Here is a 17,218-nt window from a genome sequence, read left to right as displayed (position 1 = left end):
TTTTTGGTTGACAATGTTGAGGCTCGTGGAGGAGTGAGAATGTAGAACTGATCAGGATGTAACAGAACAAAAGGAACCCTCGAAAGAGAAGGGGGAGCACACCAACAGCAGAGTTGAGGGGGCAAACAGAGGGAGACTTGGAGAAATGAGGGATGTGGCCAAGTGGGGAAGAATGAGGGAGATGGGATGATACAGGGGTGAAAAAGATGGACACAGTGGTCAACTCTCAGGAAGGAATAAACTGGAAACTTGGAAAGGGGGGTAGGCTTGGGGAGGGTTAATATGGGTAGAAAAGATTATGGTTTTGGATATGAGATGATCCGAAATTGTGATGAACAGCTGTATTGAAAAGCTGTTGGTAGGAATGAGATTGAAGAGAACGTAGAAGCTGTTTCCATGGGTGGGAAAAAAAGAGGAAGGAATGAGTGAAGGTGAGCAATGATTTTGGATTGAGAAAGTTGTTGATGGTGGACTGTGTGCGCCATACAGAAACCTGAGGGGGGTGGGGGGCAGAGCACGGAAAGAGCAGAGGGTGCAAGACTAGAAAGGAGGTCGTAGAAGACAGAGACCACCAACCTGTCTGCGATGGCAAATTGATATGCTCATGCACTCAGCTTCATCACGGGAGCTTCCAATAATCTTGAAGGCCTTGCTTTCCACAGCGTCAAGGTGGGCAAGGTGTGAGACATGGGCGCAAGCCCAGAGTGGGGGTGGGGTGAGCAGTACTCCATTAAGCTGTGGATGAAGGTCTTTTAGGTGAATAGGTGTTCAGGTGTGCCAAGGAAGGGCTTTGCACGATGGAAGATGCCCATGCTGTGACTTGCTTTGGAGGCCAAATTAGACATGTGATTTGCAAACGTCGTGGCTGATAGTGACATTGAAAGGTTTTAGTGCATCAACTTATTCAAGAGGATTGTTGAGGAAGCAGAAGGCAGGGTTCACCAGAGGACCCTTTCTGAGAGAGACAATGAGAGTGTGAGATTTTCCAGGATTGAAAGACATATTTCAAGTGCTTGACAAGCTTGTGATTTTGTCAAGGTCTGCAGAAAGTGAAGAGGCAGATGCTTTCTCTTTGAAGGATGAGGGATGTCACTCATGGCAACGGGTGGAGTCATCAGCAAATAGAGAAACAGGATTTTACAGAGTCAGACATTTTATTGATGAAGATCAGAAATAGGCCCTGGTGGAGAACACTGCCTTGGGGACTCTCCAGCCTTGATAGGGAAAGGAGAGGATTCCGTTGAGCCACGTGTTGGCCATGAGAGTAGAGGAAGTCAGTCAGCCATGTGTTGAGTTGGCCTTGGATGCCATTGGCAGAGAGTTTGGAGAGTAATGCAGGATGTCAGACTGTATCAATTGCACGAGATATGTCTCGAGAGACTGTCCTGATCTCATGTCTGACATTGAGGCCCTCCGTCCTTAGTTGGGTAAGTAATAGCAGAATGCCCAAGTTAGTGTGACCTGGTCTGAAACCAAATTGGTGATCTGAAATGAGGTTGTTGGAGAGAGAAGGATTTCATATCAACTGCGATGATGGATTCCATGACCTTGTTGATGACTGGAAGTAAGCTGATCGGTCTGTAGTTGAGGGGATCGTCGTTATGGTTAGAGTGTCTGCTCTGAGCGACCCCTTTCTAAGCATAATTGGGGTGATCTTGATACTTAAATGTAGTTTTAAGAAGAAGTTAATCACATATTTTGATTGAAATCTTATGCTTAGTATTCAAGTAATGACCACAAAAGGCTGTCAAAGGGCAGTATTGGCAATGGTGAAATTTGTGTGTGTGTGTGTGTTCTGCGCATATTGAGATTGTCAGACATGTTAAAAGGAGTGTCTTCTGTTTTACTTGCTCATGGATTAGGATTGCTTGAACATCGTCTTGGTTACGTTTCTAACTTTGCTCAGTTTGACATTGGAAGTCCATAAACTCTGCTGCTGATTCTTACCAAAGCTCGGTCTGATATTGTGAAAATAATTATTACATATCAATAAATCCAATTTGCCTTCTCACCTTTAAATATCTTACTAACCAAATTCTTATATTTGCGGTCAACAAGACCATGTTACGGTGAAGGAACCTTCCGCTCTACACAAGCCTTTATTATTGTGATGTTGGTTTGAATAGTCCAGTTTCATAATGCGTGGTAAGTGAAAAGCAGTTTGATAACAGCGAGTGTGATGGGCTGAAGCAAGTTTGTTAATTGGCTGCAAAAAGTGATTGCTCGCCATACTTGCAAGCTGTGTAGGCCATTCCACGCCCTGGTCCCGAGGCTGCTGCTGGAGAGCAGGTTGGAAGCCAGGTACAGCTCCTTGAGGGTGCCAAAGGCCGCAAGCTGGTCATCCCGAATGGCTTTCAGGCGGTTCATCTCCATCTTTACTACCTGGACAATTCACAACCAGCCGTTCTTATTACTACTGTTCGTCATCCTGATAATCTATTGTATATAAGGTTAATTTAAGGCATAGCTATCCAACCCTTGTGTAGAGCTTTAGCTTTGTTCCAAACTGATTCGGTATCTTACTTTTTTGTAGTCTTAGCTGCACACAGCTTATTAACTTATGTACTGCAGAACTTTGGACAGCCCATCCTACTATTACAACAACAATCAGGTTTAAAAAACAGTTTGTTTTTACCAAATCACAGGCACCTGCAGGCTTTCAGGCAGTCCAGTAGGAAGCTCCGTGAATCTGTTTCCACTCAAGTCCAGGTTAAGGAGGTTTGTGAGAGACGAGAAAGCTTTGGGGTGAACGCGGTTGCTTTTCAGAATGTTGAAGCTCAAGTTCAGGTCCGTTATGTTTGGAGAACTTTCAAAATCCGTGCTACGCACTTCATTGATCTGATTGTGCAGTAGCATGAGGGCCTGTTGCAATTGTGGTTGGGTAGGTGGAAGGGATAGAGAGAGAACGGTGTTGTTACACTAGTAGGCATACCGATGAGCATTTTCAATGTCCTACTAACATCAATATGGAGGGGAAAAAAATCACAAGCAAACAGGTACACACTGTACCATCACATTTTTTTTTCACTCCTTTCAACCGTCGTGTATTTTGGGGATGAGCGGTATAATGCTATCGACGAAAAGACATTGCTGTGCAAAATCTGCTCTGACTGAAGAGAAGAGGAAAAAAAAAATCTATTTGCAATGTAAAATAATAATAATGTAAAAATGAATTTCTACAACTTTTTCGTGATTCCGTATCCCGATTGGGGCCTCATTGTTGTTGAAAAGTTGTTCCTTCACATTCGCTAACCTTGTTTGAAGACTATTCTTGAGGAAAAATGAGTTTGTGCCCTGCAAAGGTATCAACATCCATGTTCTCCATTCCTGCTCTGCTGCTCTCCCCCATATCCACTTGCTCCCTTTCACCTGTCCATTTCCTTAAGTAACCCCAGGCCTCCCTCAGCTACCTCACCCATACTACACCCCACGTTCTCCTTCGGAGACAGTCAACATCACCCCAATACACAATAAGGTTGCAAAAACAGATCCTTTCGACAAAAGTCCATTGACTTACTTCCAATTATAAACAGTTGTGGAAGCCATAATCCCAGCTGACAGCAACTGTTCCTTTTCTCAAATGTCCTGAGCTTGTTTGGTAACAGGTTCGGGGCCTCCTTGTTTTCTTTCCGCTTCTCCTCAGGTCTTTCTCCCTCTGGTATTTCCTCTCAACTCTTCCCAATCCCGAAAGGTCACAGGCTTTGTTCTTGCAATCCACTATTTATAAAACTCACATAATTCAGGCGCACTTCACATTTGAACTATTTTATTCCTCCAGTCTCCTGATTGTGGAATCCCTCCCTCAGTCTCTTACATCCCACTCTTCTATCCAGGGTTTCAAGATGGCAGGACACCACCTCTCCATCCCCACATCTTCTCTCCCCATATATTTACAAGTTGTTGTTTCCCTCCCCATTCTCTCTCCACCTCCTGCTCGTTCATCGCCAATGCTGTGTCCACTTCCTGTCCCATGCCACACTGTCAGAATGTTGCTTTATTAGTCAATACAAGTTACGCAAAAAAAAAAACCTCCACCTTAACTTCAGCCTCAGGTGTAGTTAGCATCATCCCCTTGATCCTCAACATCTTTGCACACAACCGGTTTTCTTTCTTTTTTCTTAAGTACTTTTCAAACATCTATCGACCTTACTCACAAGGAGGCATCCAAAACACATCTTCTCAACTCTAGACTGGTCAGCCTGCTTCCGATAATAAGCAAAGTAATATGACATCATTGCTGTAGACCCCAAATATCATCATGTCTTTAATTCTCTGGTCTCAACTTCAAGTTTCGTTTCCAGTGTGACCACTCCACTTTAGATATGCTTTTTCAATATTTTTAGCAATGCATGAATGCCATGGATCTCGAACAAGGAGTTTCAGTGATGTTACCCAACGTCTCCATGCCAATTGACACTCGACTCAGCAAGCTGTCAACCAATAGCGTTCTTCGACCAGCTGGCACATTTCCTCCATGCCAACAAGCAGCATGTTGCTCTGCTGTTGGAAGATGACATTGTCCAAGGCAATGTCTTGTGACCTATCCTGTTTGCATTTGATATAAATAACTTGTCAGCTTCCCAATAAAAATCATCATCGGTACTAGCCTTTAAAGAGGGACCCGAACCCTCTCCCCCCCCTTCCCAATTGTGCATGTGGAATATATTGTGGTCTTCCATCGCGTCTTAGCATTTAATTAACCCTTCACATTGATCTTCAGTAAACCTTCAAAAGTCTTATATTTACTCGTGATTAAAAAAATACGATGACCCAGATTTTTAGAACACGTTTCCTAAATCAACAACAAAAGGAGAAATTTATTTCAATAAAACCTAATATTTGAATGGTATACCCCTTGATATACCTGGTGTTTGCCTTCATGGCTAGAGTGATGGGTTGGGGATCCACAGATCCTGAGTTCAAATCCCACTCGTCTGTTGAATTAATACCAGGTGGGGTTGACTCTGCCTGTCATCCTTCCGAGGTCTGCAAACTGAGTACCAGCTTGCTGATATCCTGCGTCGGAGTGGCGACCCGTCCAGGATTGTGCCCAGTAGCCAAGGAGACTGCTTCGGCAGCACCAACGCTCTGCACACAGTTTGGTCCTAATTGATGGATGGATACCCATTGATCCTTGAAATCCTCAAAAAGAAATCAAGTGGATGATGCCAACTTTCATCACATGGTAAAAATCTGACTTACAAGGAAGCAGCAGTGTCATTTAACTCCATCCATCTATCAGGACCATACTCTGTGCAGAGCATTGGTGCTGCTAAAGCAGTCTCCTTGGCTATTGGGCACAATAATGGACTCTGACACTCTGACACAGTATACCAGCAAGCTGGTATTCATTTTGCCAACCTCTGAGGGATGACAGGCAGAGTCAACCCCACCTGGTACTAATTGAACAGCCAAGCAGGATTTGAACTCAGGATCCTAGGATCCCAAGCCTAACACCCTAACCATCAAGCCAACACCAGGCACATCATTTAAATGCCATGTTGTAAAATATTTCTGCACTTGCTTGTGCAAGATTTGAAAATGATAAATGAATGAAAATGAAGATTTTTTGGGGGGGGGGGGGAGATTACCCTCAGCCCTTGTGGTAGGCCATATGGAACCTTGCGTAAGCGATTACTATGCAGATGCAAGGTATGTAGTTGCTTCATGCGCCGCAGTCCTGCAGCTCCGAGTCCTTGTGTACTCAAGCGGTTGTGGTTGAGTACCAGGTATTCCAGAGCAGTTAGACGTCCAAGTCCGCGAGCGTCTGCACGTACCAGGTGATTTCGCTCAAGATGCAGAACGACAAGGGAGGACGGTAAGTCTTGGGGGACATGCACAAACTGGTTTCTTGAGAGATCCAGGAACTCCAAATGTTGAGCACCCCTGTGAAGGGTCAGGGTTAGATCGTCAGTGGTTTTAAAGGATAAGGAACATGCTTAGAGAACACAGGGCTAATTAATTTGGGTTTGTAGTGAGATTCAAAGTTCGAGTTGATGCAATCAAACATTTGGTTTGGGAAAGCTAAAGCTTAATGCTTGTCAAAAGGCTAAAAAAAAAAACAGGGAGTAGAGAAATGGGGGTTTGGGGAAGGTCAGACATATCAGGTAGGTTAAAATTATTGGGGATTTCGCTTAGCTTTTGTGGATTAATTAGAGCTTATGATGAACTAAACCAACAAAAGTGGCTGTGATGTGCTGACAATGCCCAGTGGGCAGAAATACATTCACATTTGCGTTGCTCATCTCATCTGTCCTTGATGTTGACATTCTACCATGCTGTTGAGGTGCAATCATCAGAGATCCGTCTGTGGGTGGAGTTCGTGCATGATGTGCTGTTTACCCAGTGGATAACACATAAAAATCATAGCACTTAATTTGCAATATTATTTTCGTGTACCTTTTGGTCGCTTGTATTGACACATGGATTGTGTTTGTGAGTCGGGGGGGGGGGCATGGGCTTCTGAAAACTGTGTGGGAGTGGGAGTGGCTGCAATGTGCTGACAATGCCCACACCCAGCAGGTAAAAATATCATTGACATTTTGGTCACTGCCCCCCCTCTGGTCTCAATGCGAACATGGTACGGGCTGTTTAGGCGCAATCATTGACATTGCATGGATCTGATCACGGGTGGAGACAGTGCGTGGCTTGTTACAACGATCTGTCATTGGGTGAAGTAACGCACACAGAGGTTGGAATATTTAATTTATACTGGCAGGGACCCACGGAACAGCCACACAATGTAAAATGCGAGTTCAAGTCACAATCCCCATCCCCTCCCAATTCCCAAGCCATCAACCCACACTCCCAACTCCCAAATCCTCAACCTCCCCTTCCCAACCTGCAGGCTTCAATCTCTTCCACACTCCAAGCCTTCAAACCTGCTCCACACCCCCCCAACCCCCAACTCTTCAACCTCCCCTCCCCCGAAGTCTCAACCTTCCCCTCCCAACTGTGTCCCATCTTTGCTATTCCTCCATCCGAACCCCAACTCTTTCCTCCCCTCCACCAGCTCGTAAAAGTGAAAGGGCATTCGTGCATCGATCATGTCATGTTTAATATCATGTCACCAAAATCACCGAGTTGGAAGTTGTATTAAGTGGAACCGCCTTCTCATTAGTTCTCAATAAATGGCTATCTTAGTATTCTGATGTATTTTTTGTCACTGACGATCTCTCCATCAACGTTTATACCAGGTTTGGTAAAAATAAATACGTAAAATAAAACCCGCTTTCGATTCCTACCAACCCACGTTTTGGTGCCTCTAACTTGCCACGTATGTTTTATTTACTTCACATGATATGTGAATTACATGTCCATGCACATGTGAAGTAGTTTATTTACAAACCCTGGATTTGCACACCACTCAGCCAAGGAAACTTTGACTAAACCAAGGTTACGTACAACAACCTTTCATTTTTTTTTGCCGGTGTTTTGCATAAAATGACCGGTTCCAGTTTTTTTATTTCATTAAAGAGTCCAAATATTAATCACGAATATTTTCTTTCTTTTGCATGGGTTGTAATCAAAACGTACCCTTTTTAGCTCACCTGCACTTTAGTCAGGTGAGCTTATGCGATTGAGCAGGCCCATAGGTGAGTGAGTGAGTGAGGCAGTCAATCAATCGGTGAGTCCGTAAACATTTCAGTCATTATCGCTTGAACCAAACACACTATTTTGATCAAACTTGGCCACAAGCTTCATATATGATGCCAAACGAAGGTGTATTGACCACATCAAAATCTGCGCTCATTGAGGGGACCTACAGGGGGGGGGGGGGGTTGACCCACAAAATAGGTATTTCGTCTCTATTCCAAAACTACATAAACGATTTTGATGAAACATGACAACAACTTTCATCACCCACAATGCGCCAAAGTGTGTCCGACCGCATCAAAATCTGCACTCATTAAGGTGGTGTACAGGGTTTTTTTGACCCCCCCTCCCTAAAATAAGTATTTGCTCTCTTCTCTTAAACTACACATCCAATTTTGATGAAACTTGACCACAATCTTCGTCACCCATGATGTACCAAAGTGTATCGACCGCATCAAAATCTTCACTCATTAAGCGATCTGCAGGGATTTTTTGGCCCCCGGAAGTAGGTATTTGCTCTCTTCTCTGAAAATGCACACAATTTTGTTTTGGTGAAACTTCACTACAACATTCTTCTCTTGTGATGTACCAAAGTATATTAACTGCATCAAAATCTGCACTCATTAAGGGAGTCTACAAGTGGGGTTTCTGATAAGAGGGGTTTTTTTTGTCATTTTCTCTCTTCTCCAAACTATATAATTTCAATGAAACTTGATCGCAACCTTCATCACCCTTGATTTACCAAAGTTTGATTATGGTATTAAAAAAATTTATGGTTTGAGAATGTATGCGGGGCGGTTTGAGTGACTGTTGCTCCTGATCTAGGTGAGTTTCAGGACAGGCGGTCCAATTTTTTCATGATAGACATGTTGTTCAGTTTTGAAAGGTACATAAACTCAGACGCCCTCTTGATTATTCGGAATTTTTATTAGGGTGGCAGTGTATACTAGACTGCTGCCTCAATTGCTCCCAAACAAAACATGCATTAGCTCAATTCCTCTGCAATGGTTGTTATCAAAATGTACCTTTATTTCATGATAGAAGACATATTGTTCAGTCTTCAAATGAACACCAGAGGCCTGAGACTAAGACCCTGGGCCTTATAAGTGGCAACCAAAATGGTGGATACATTATTTGATTTTTTTTTTTTTTGAGGATCAATTGTGGATGAAGTCTGGCTAGCTGTCCAACCAATGGGTGTAAAGAGAGAAATAGATGGATAAATCCGGCCACGATACTTTAATATATCGATGACTTTCCGACTATCAAAATGCGTTACTGGGAGATGCTCCACGCATATCCTGTGAGTATTTTCATCTGTCTACAGTAATAAATATCAGTGTGTGTCAGTGTGTTTGTCAGTGTGTGTGTGTGTGTGTGTGTGTGTGTGTGTGTGTCAGTGTGTGTGTGTGTGTCAGTGTGTGTGTGTCTCCTCCATAACTCCAAAACCATAAAACCTAGCAGCCTGAAACTTTGCTTGCATACGAATGGAACTCCAAGGAAGTGCATGAGTGAAAATTGGGTGTTTGGGTTAATTAAAATACCACTTTTGAAGATAATTAACAGCCTTATTTAATTATATATTTTATCAGGCAATCCTCGGCCACCTCGCTCTCTGCGGTCTTAAGGTGTATCCTGGGTGACCTCGCTGGGGACTGAAGTCGCCATGTTTTTTGGCCTGCTCAACCATGAATTGACTTGGAACAGGCCGCAACGATTTCTTAACAATGAAGTTTTTTTTTTCACTTTACGCACTCATATTGTCGAATGCCTGTTCATCATAGCTGCAAATTGCTGAATGCATCACTTTTGTAAATGCTATAGTTTTCAAATTAGGAGCTTGGAGCGATTTCATGCATTATATGATACGATTTTCCATTATCTACTCTCACGGACTAATTAAAGTATGTCAAAATATTATTTCGGTTTTGGGGATCAGATATCTTCCAGAATAAATGTGTTCAAATCTGTTGTGACATCTGATAATGTAAAGAAACAAGTCTTATAACTCAGCAGACATACCTATGTAATTTAAGCAAGCAAGGCTATGTTCCCCCCTTCTCCATACATACACAAGAAATGTGTTGTTTCCTGTTTCTCCTGTTTGGAGAATTATATTAAGTGAACAAAACATTTAGAAATGTATCAAAATTAACCAGCTTCATTGAGCTATTTGATTTAATGCATTCACTGCTAGACCTCGTGCCCTGTCCTCCAGAGTGACTGCCTACCCAAAGCATTTGCCAGATCTGTGTCGATATTGTCAGAGGATTTTGTGAGGTGCTCTACAGAGAATCAAAGCAAATATGTTGAAAACGGATATTTTAAAACAAAGCTATAACATTTGTATGGACTCCGAACCAATGTACCATGTGACGCATGCACAGACGAGCAAGCAACATGGCAGATTATGCAATATTGATTTCAAGTCTTATGCAATGATAGATTATGCAATGTCTATTTATGAAATGCTTATTTCACGGGCGATTAAACTTTGCAATGTCTCCAGGGTTGTTCGACATTAAATATACTAGTACGTGCCCATAAAAATAAATAAATAAATAAATAAAAAATATTCAAACCATGAGCAATAAACAACAACCACGCAGGCCGTTTCTTCGCTCTCGAGTGCCCGTACGTGCGTGGCCCGGAAGTTCGAATATTATTCGCAGTTACGATTATCTGCAATTTAGTTTTAATACCCAATTATTCAATTAGCACCAACGTATTTTACCTTTTCGCAATGTCGTGGCAAGGAAAAACAAAAAGAGAAGAGAGAGAGAGAGAGAGAAAAAATTTACTTCCTAGTTCGGAGCATACCAGCTCACTCTGATGTTACCGAAATTTATACACCGTCTAATATGAAAACGATCATAACTTGGGTCATTGTGTTTATCTATAAATGCGCATAAGAAATCGAGAAATTATTAGAATACACGAAGTCATCATTATCCGGAAGTCCGTACGTTGTAACCCGTAATGGATCCGGAAGTCCGTACGTTGTAATCCGTAATGGCGAACGCGGCTGAGCTTCCCTTCCCCATCGGCCACGCCCACGCAGCAACGTGTCTTCTCATTGGTTTGGTAAATAAATGGCCATAACTTGGGAAGCACTTGTCCGATTAATATCAAACCTTGAAAAGGCATATCCTCAGGTCCCCAGCAATATACCTGGCAAGTTTCAATTAGATCGGACCAGTGGTTGTCGAGAAACAGCAGTCACACACACACAAACACACACACACACACACACACACACACACACACACACACACACACACACACACACACACACACACACGTTGCTGGAATTATAGATAGATGGCATGCAGCCACAGCCTGGCCAGCCGTTCATTATCAACCATTTCATTGGAGTGCTTGCTTGAGTGCTTAAGCCACTTGCCAAGTGCCCCATAGTCGATAGCGGTACTGCGCTACATCATTTTGAGTGAATTGTTCACTCACTGCGGACGCTTTTGCCGTGCCACGTCATTCAGAGCGAGTGGCTCATGCTCCGTCATTCAGAGTGAGTGGTTCATGCTCCGCCATCCTTAGTGAGTGGTGAGTGCTCCATCATCCTGAGCAAGTTGTTCGTGCTCCGTCATTCTGAGCCAGTTGTGAAATAACACACGATTTTCGAGCCGATTACTGTATTAACATGTTTTCTAAATTACCCAGCCAAATATTTTTTTCCCCACATGTAGCTGTTTATAAAGATTAATCTTTGTGAACATCTCCCTGAAATATCTATGCAAATGCAACATTGATTTTCGGTGAAAGCTACTCAAGGTTTTTTGGTTTTATACAGCAAGTACTGAAGTTGGTAATTACACTGATTCCGGCCTGCTGATTCCTGAAAAATTGCCGATATCAGCCAAGTACTAGTGTGTGTGTGTGTGTGTGTGTGTGTGTGTGTGTGTGTGTGTGTGTGTGTGTGTGTGTGTGTGTGTGTGTGTGTGTGTGTGTGTGTGTGTGTGTGTTGTTCATAAAGCAAAACATTCTCTCTGCTAACTCCCCAACTGCAACCCCTCTCTCTCTCTCTGTCCCATACTTGCACTACCCCATCCTAATACAGTGCAGCACCATCCTTCCACACCTACCCTCTCTCTCTCTGTCTCTGAACATATCTGGGCAGTGGTTATGTCTGGAAAGTTTTTATCTCTGGACCTGTCCAGGCAGGGTTTGTCTCCGGACATGGCTGGGCAGTGTTTATTTATGGATGGGAGTTTGCATCTGGATCTGTCGGGACAGGAGTTTGTCTCCGGACACAACGGGGTGGTGTTTTTCTCTGGACATGTCGGGGCGGTGTTTGTCTCTGGACATGTTGGGGCGGTGTTTGTCTCAGGATGTGTCCAAGCAGTGTTTGTCTCCAGACGGCTTGGTTCCAGATGCGTCCGGCGGGTTTTGTTTCTGGACGTGTTCGGTCATTGTTTGACTTTCGGCTGTATTTATAATATGACCGGTAGAAAATGGATTTCAGATATTATTTTATTTCCATCTTCACTGTTATTCAATGCAGAATCATTTTGATGAGATGATATAAATCGTAATTAATGCACCACCGCACGTCTGCCTTCCCTTCCTCTCACCTCACACTGTCTTCCCCCCGCCCCTCCCTCTTCTCTCTTCCCCCCTCTACCTCTTTTACTCTCTCTCTCTCTCTCTCTCTCTCTCTCTCTCTCTCTCTCTCTCTCTCTCTCTCTCTCTCTCTCTCTCTCTCTCTCTCTCTCTCTCTCTCTCTCTCTCTCTCTCTCTTCCCCCCCTCCCCCCCTGCTCCCCCCATTTTTTATTCCTGTCAACAAAGCGACGGGTGGTATTTGCTGGTATTACAATAAGTATCAATATTTTATTCTGCAGTAATAACTATGCATGATCTAATATTGTCGAACCCCGACATTCGCAGGGATATGTTTCTGAAAAATGCTGCGAATGTCGAATCCGCGAATGTTGGGTGGGGAATTGTTTCAATGGGGGAAGAAAGGGGTATATTCCCAACAGTGTGTGATTCATAAGGGAGAATTTAAAATCCCCCAAAAACCTGCGAATATGACTGTGAAAATGCAAACACCCCCCCCCCCCACAAATATGCTTGCTAAAAACAACCGTGAATACGTCCACAAAATCACTAAAAACAAAAACAACTGTGAATACATCCGCGAAAAACCGTGCATATGCAAAGCACATGGCCGTGAATGTAGAAGCAGGTCACATTTTATGAACCACAAATACATGGGGTCTGTGAATGTCGGGGTCTGACAGCAGTGCTCTTTGCATGTCGTGCTTTATGAAACTAAAGCCGTCTGTACATTCACAGTTCAGTAGGTTCAATATCAGTTCCCCTTTAATCCATGGGTTCTATTACCTAGTAGTCTTATATTGCTGCTGGACAGCACTTTCTGCAATCAAGCTGATCACCATAACATAAAACAGGATCAAAACCATGACAAGCTTTTGTGAATATACAACAATCGCATTACTCTAGCTGTGCATTTGCAGCCTCTTTCGTGTCCTCGATAGTCACATCCCTGATGTGAGTGGTTAATATCCCATGCTGAGGGATTGATTCAAACTCAACCAACTTTTACTTTGTGTAACTTTATATTGAATACAAACTTCAATGAGTAAATGCCAATGGAGATCACAATGCTTGCATTCAGCTTAGAGTCCTTAATCATTTAATACCATTACGTACCAGAGGGCCTTGTTTTCCAGCTTGTCATTTGTCAGGTTGTTGTTCTGTAGATAAAGTTCCCTCAAGAAGTTCATATTTTCAAACACCCCAGATGGCAGCCTTTTTAGCTGATTGTTCTGTTGGAGAGGAAACTCGATTTCATTTCATTTTGCCATTAAAATACAAAGCTGCCTAATCGTGGGCATTTTACGGATTGTTCAAACGGGTTTCCTACAGCAAGTTACTGGGGTAGCTTGCAATATAATATTTCCTGACTTAAAGAAAAATGGAATATTTTAAATACTCTCCAATCAGTTTTTGAAATTCATGATTGCTGCCAACATCGAAACTCAAGTCACACTTGTTCATTCACGCTTCTGATTCGCCAGGTAAATTAGGCTTTTTTTGCCCAGCATACCTTTGCCATGTCCACATGCCAACGGTCGCACTGACTGCAGGTAGCACGAACCCATTGAAAAGGAATGCATCCATTGAATCTGTGCACGATGGCCTATCCTTTTCATAATATTTGATGTCAAAAAGCTGCTGACAATTGCAGTTGCCGGTATAGTTCTTTACAATCCGAATGTCTTATTTATTCATTGATTTGTTTCATTTGATTTCCCACCAATGGAAAAAAATATTTTAATAAACACCAACTTGCACTCCCTGACAAAATAAGTCGTTGAAGAATGGATGACATCAATAGAACGTTGGTCGAAGTATGCTAAACGCTGCACTCATTTTCTCAGACAAAGTCCTATTCCTTATTTTCAATGATCTTTCTGACCCTCTGGAAATCCCCTTTATCTATTTCCTGATGACTCAACCCTCTGCCGTGACATCCCTCATCCTTCAGACAAGCGGGCTGCAGCCTCTTCCCACTCTTCAAACCTTGACGGAATCACAAGATGGTCAAACACTTGGAATATGTCTTTCAATACTGACAAGTCTCACACTCTGAAAGGACCATCTGGGAAACCCTCCTATCGACCTTCTTAACAATCTTATTGAGGAAGTTCAGACTTTCAGACTCCTGAGTCACACCATCAGCCATAATCTTTCTTGAGCAAACCACATTTCGAAGTTGGCCTCCAAAGCAAGCCATGTACTGGGCATCCTCCATCATACAAGATCCTTCCTTGGCACACCTGAACTTCCATCTCCTTAAAAGGTCTTATCCACAACTTGATGGAGTACTGCTCTCCCCTCTGGGCTGGCTCCCCTACCTCACATATTTCTCAGCTTGACACCATGGAAACCAAGGCCTTCAGGGTCATTGTAATCTCCTGCGAGGAAGCAGAGTCAATGGGATATCACTTTCCCATTGCAGACAGGGCAGTGGTCTCTCTGTCTTCTATCGCATCCTTTCTGGTGTTGCACTCTCTCTTCTTTCCATGCTTTGTCCCCCATAGGTTTCTGCAGGGCTCACACGGTCCACCATCAATCCCCTGCTGGTGAAACTACCTAAATCAAAAATCACTGCTCACCTGCACTCATTTGTTCCTCTATTTTCCCACCTTTAGAGCCAACTTCTACATTGTATTCAATCTTATTCTTCCTTACAAATGTTAAAGACAGCTCTTCTCCATCAGCTCACATCAACCCCAATTCAAAACCATGATCTTTTCTGTCTTTGTTAACTCCCCCACCCCCCACCCCCAAGACCTACTCCTTCCAAATTCCCAGTTTTTCCCTCCTGCGAATTTTCAGCTGGATCCTTCCTATCCACTCCATGCATCCTTTCCAGCCCCCAATCCTCCCTACACCCATTGTTTGTCCAAGTCTCCCTCTATCTTGTCCTCCAAATCCACTGTTGGTGTCCCCCTCCCCCTACTGTTCCTCTTGTCCTGATCAGTTTGGTGTTTTTGCTCTTCCATGAGCCTCGACTCTGCATTAAAAAAAACCGGTTTACACCTGAAACGTTAGCTTCTCATTGATTCCCACGGCAGTTAGCATACCTCGATCAACCTTCTGTTGTTTCCATCCACTGTTCCACTTGTCCGCACGAGGAAGACTAGTTCTTCATTCTAGTTTAACTCTTTGAAGCAGGATTTAGCTCACAATCCCAGGCTATCTTGAGATCTGTGTGTTCTGAAGAACAGCAATTAATTTCTGGTGAGAATATCCATGGAAATGCATACTTAGATCAAGATTTAAACTCAACCTGGATTAGATGCCATCAACATATTATGTACGCAACACAATGGCGGAATTTGGTTGCTTCCCTCCTCCACTGTCAGACCCTATATTATTCCCATATGTTCCATTCTTTACACTTCTTCCCATCTCTTAATTTCCTTTGTGGTTTCACATCTCTCCTACTCTCCCTTTTTACTCATATCCTCTCACCTCCCTTCCTTTTGTCAAATTTTAAAAATCGGTCTACCCTTGATTCCATCATCTCGAGGTCGACCTTTTAATTTTCTCTTACCTCTGTGCATTTCTGCAGTTTATAGTTTTTACTTTAGAGGCCCTTACATTGTTTAACGCAAATATTTTCCAACCTCTGCCCTAATGATTTGAGCACTCCATATCAAATGCCACTCACTTCACCCATCCCACCTTGTCCAACTCCTTTCTCAGATTCCTCACCATCTGTTTTCCCTAGGCCCCATTCCCTGAAACCTGAAGATGCAGGCGGTAGACAGAGGATGGCAGGCCCTGTGGAACTGTTTGGAGTAAGTTGCTGGAGAGAATGAGAACCTCAAGGTTATTGGATGACTCAAGCATGCCAGCCGGTATTCCGGCATCTGTCAGCTTGTTGTTATGGAGGTACAAGGATCTGTGAAGGAAATAAGACAATGCAGTTTGATGAAATTAACCATCCATGTGATCATTAGTCTATGTTAGTTATCCTGTGAAATTTGTGCAGAACATTAAGTGGGCTGAATAGACAAAGAGCAAGTAAGCAGACAGGAGAATATGATGAACAGGATAAATGTGGAATAGTGTGGGTGGACAAGGAGAGGAGAGTCAGTGGGAATAGCAAAAATCAGGAATACGAATAAGGGATAACATGGGATTATGGTGGTGGCTCATCATTTTAATGGAGTCGACACATTTTAAAGGAAAACATCATAATTGGACAGACTCATGGAGGCAATTTCACAGTTACGAGAAGGCAGGGACAAACAAAAGGCCTTGGATTCGAGCACAAGGTGAGATCTGGTGGCACCAGCCCACTGAGGACAACCACACTCCATGGCACTGCAGATGAAGGCTTTGTTCATTGCTTGGAATTGAGAGCAGCCAAGGAATGGCTGAGCTCCGCAGGTAATTCAAAGGCACCTCTCTATCATGGAGGACATCTTGAATACGTGATCGGTACAGTAAGTGTGACGACAGATTGTTAGTCCAAGGAGATCCAAAGATTGCACCAACGCCAGAGGGTTGACTGCAGAAATAAACGGGAGGGTTAGCCATCCGCTTTCTACCATGAAGTGGTTGTGATGAATACAAATTTCGTCCACAAACCTATAATTTCCTTGGTATAATCATATTGCTTTCAATGGCTTTGAGAAAAAAATTAAAAAGAGTAATTTCTTTAATTCAGAGTCTGACAGTGTGGATCTGTGGTCAGCAGGAGAAAATTGGGATAGAGGCTTACATCTGTCTGTAAGTTGCTCTGTGGCCATTGAAATTAAAAACAAAACTTCTCTGAGCCTCCAGGCATTGACTTGCTTCATTTGAATAACTCATTCTTAAGACATTTCCATAAGGATAACAGAAGAGATTACAGTTGTTATAATATTGGTTGGAGGACATGGATCAAGGTTTTCTTCCACTTCTTGTTCTTTGTAATTGTAAATGAATGAGTGATCACTAAGAGGTTGTTTTAGTGGTTGAGGAAACAGCTGGGCAACCCCAGCTGGTGCAAAGCCTCATTCTGTTAGCAAATAGTGGTGAAACTGGTGGTTGAACCATCACACAGCTTTGTCCTTCCAAGTG

General features: G+C 43.1%; 1 protein-coding gene across 10 annotated transcripts in view; it reads right to left on the bottom strand.

Annotated features, from left to right (window-relative positions):
• PODN (podocan) overlaps window positions 1-17,218 on the bottom strand; it is an 81,235-nt gene that overhangs the window by 24,191 nt on the left and 39,826 nt on the right. For all 10 annotated transcript variants that reach the window (XM_085886007.1, XM_085886010.1, XM_085886011.1 and 7 more), the window contains 5 exons: window positions 15,896-16,052; window positions 13,289-13,404; window positions 5,592-5,886; window positions 2,650-2,862; window positions 2,233-2,382 (listed from right to left, as the gene is read on the bottom strand). In XM_085886007.1, coding sequence (XP_085742133.1) covers window positions 2,233-2,382; window positions 2,650-2,862; window positions 5,592-5,886; window positions 13,289-13,404; window positions 15,896-16,052 — 931 coding nt within the window. The remainder of the gene's footprint in view (window positions 1-2,232; window positions 2,383-2,649; window positions 2,863-5,591; window positions 5,887-13,288; window positions 13,405-15,895; window positions 16,053-17,218) is intronic.

Source organism: Eptatretus burgeri, chromosome 6, assembly GCF_056783735.1.
Source record: "Eptatretus burgeri isolate ZD-2024b chromosome 6, Ebu_testis_v1, whole genome shotgun sequence".
In the NCBI taxonomy this organism is placed as follows: domain Eukaryota; kingdom Metazoa; phylum Chordata; class Myxini; order Myxiniformes; family Myxinidae; genus Eptatretus; species Eptatretus burgeri.
The sequence above is the reverse complement of the archived record's forward strand: the minus strand, read 5'-3'. Positions and strand labels throughout refer to the sequence as shown.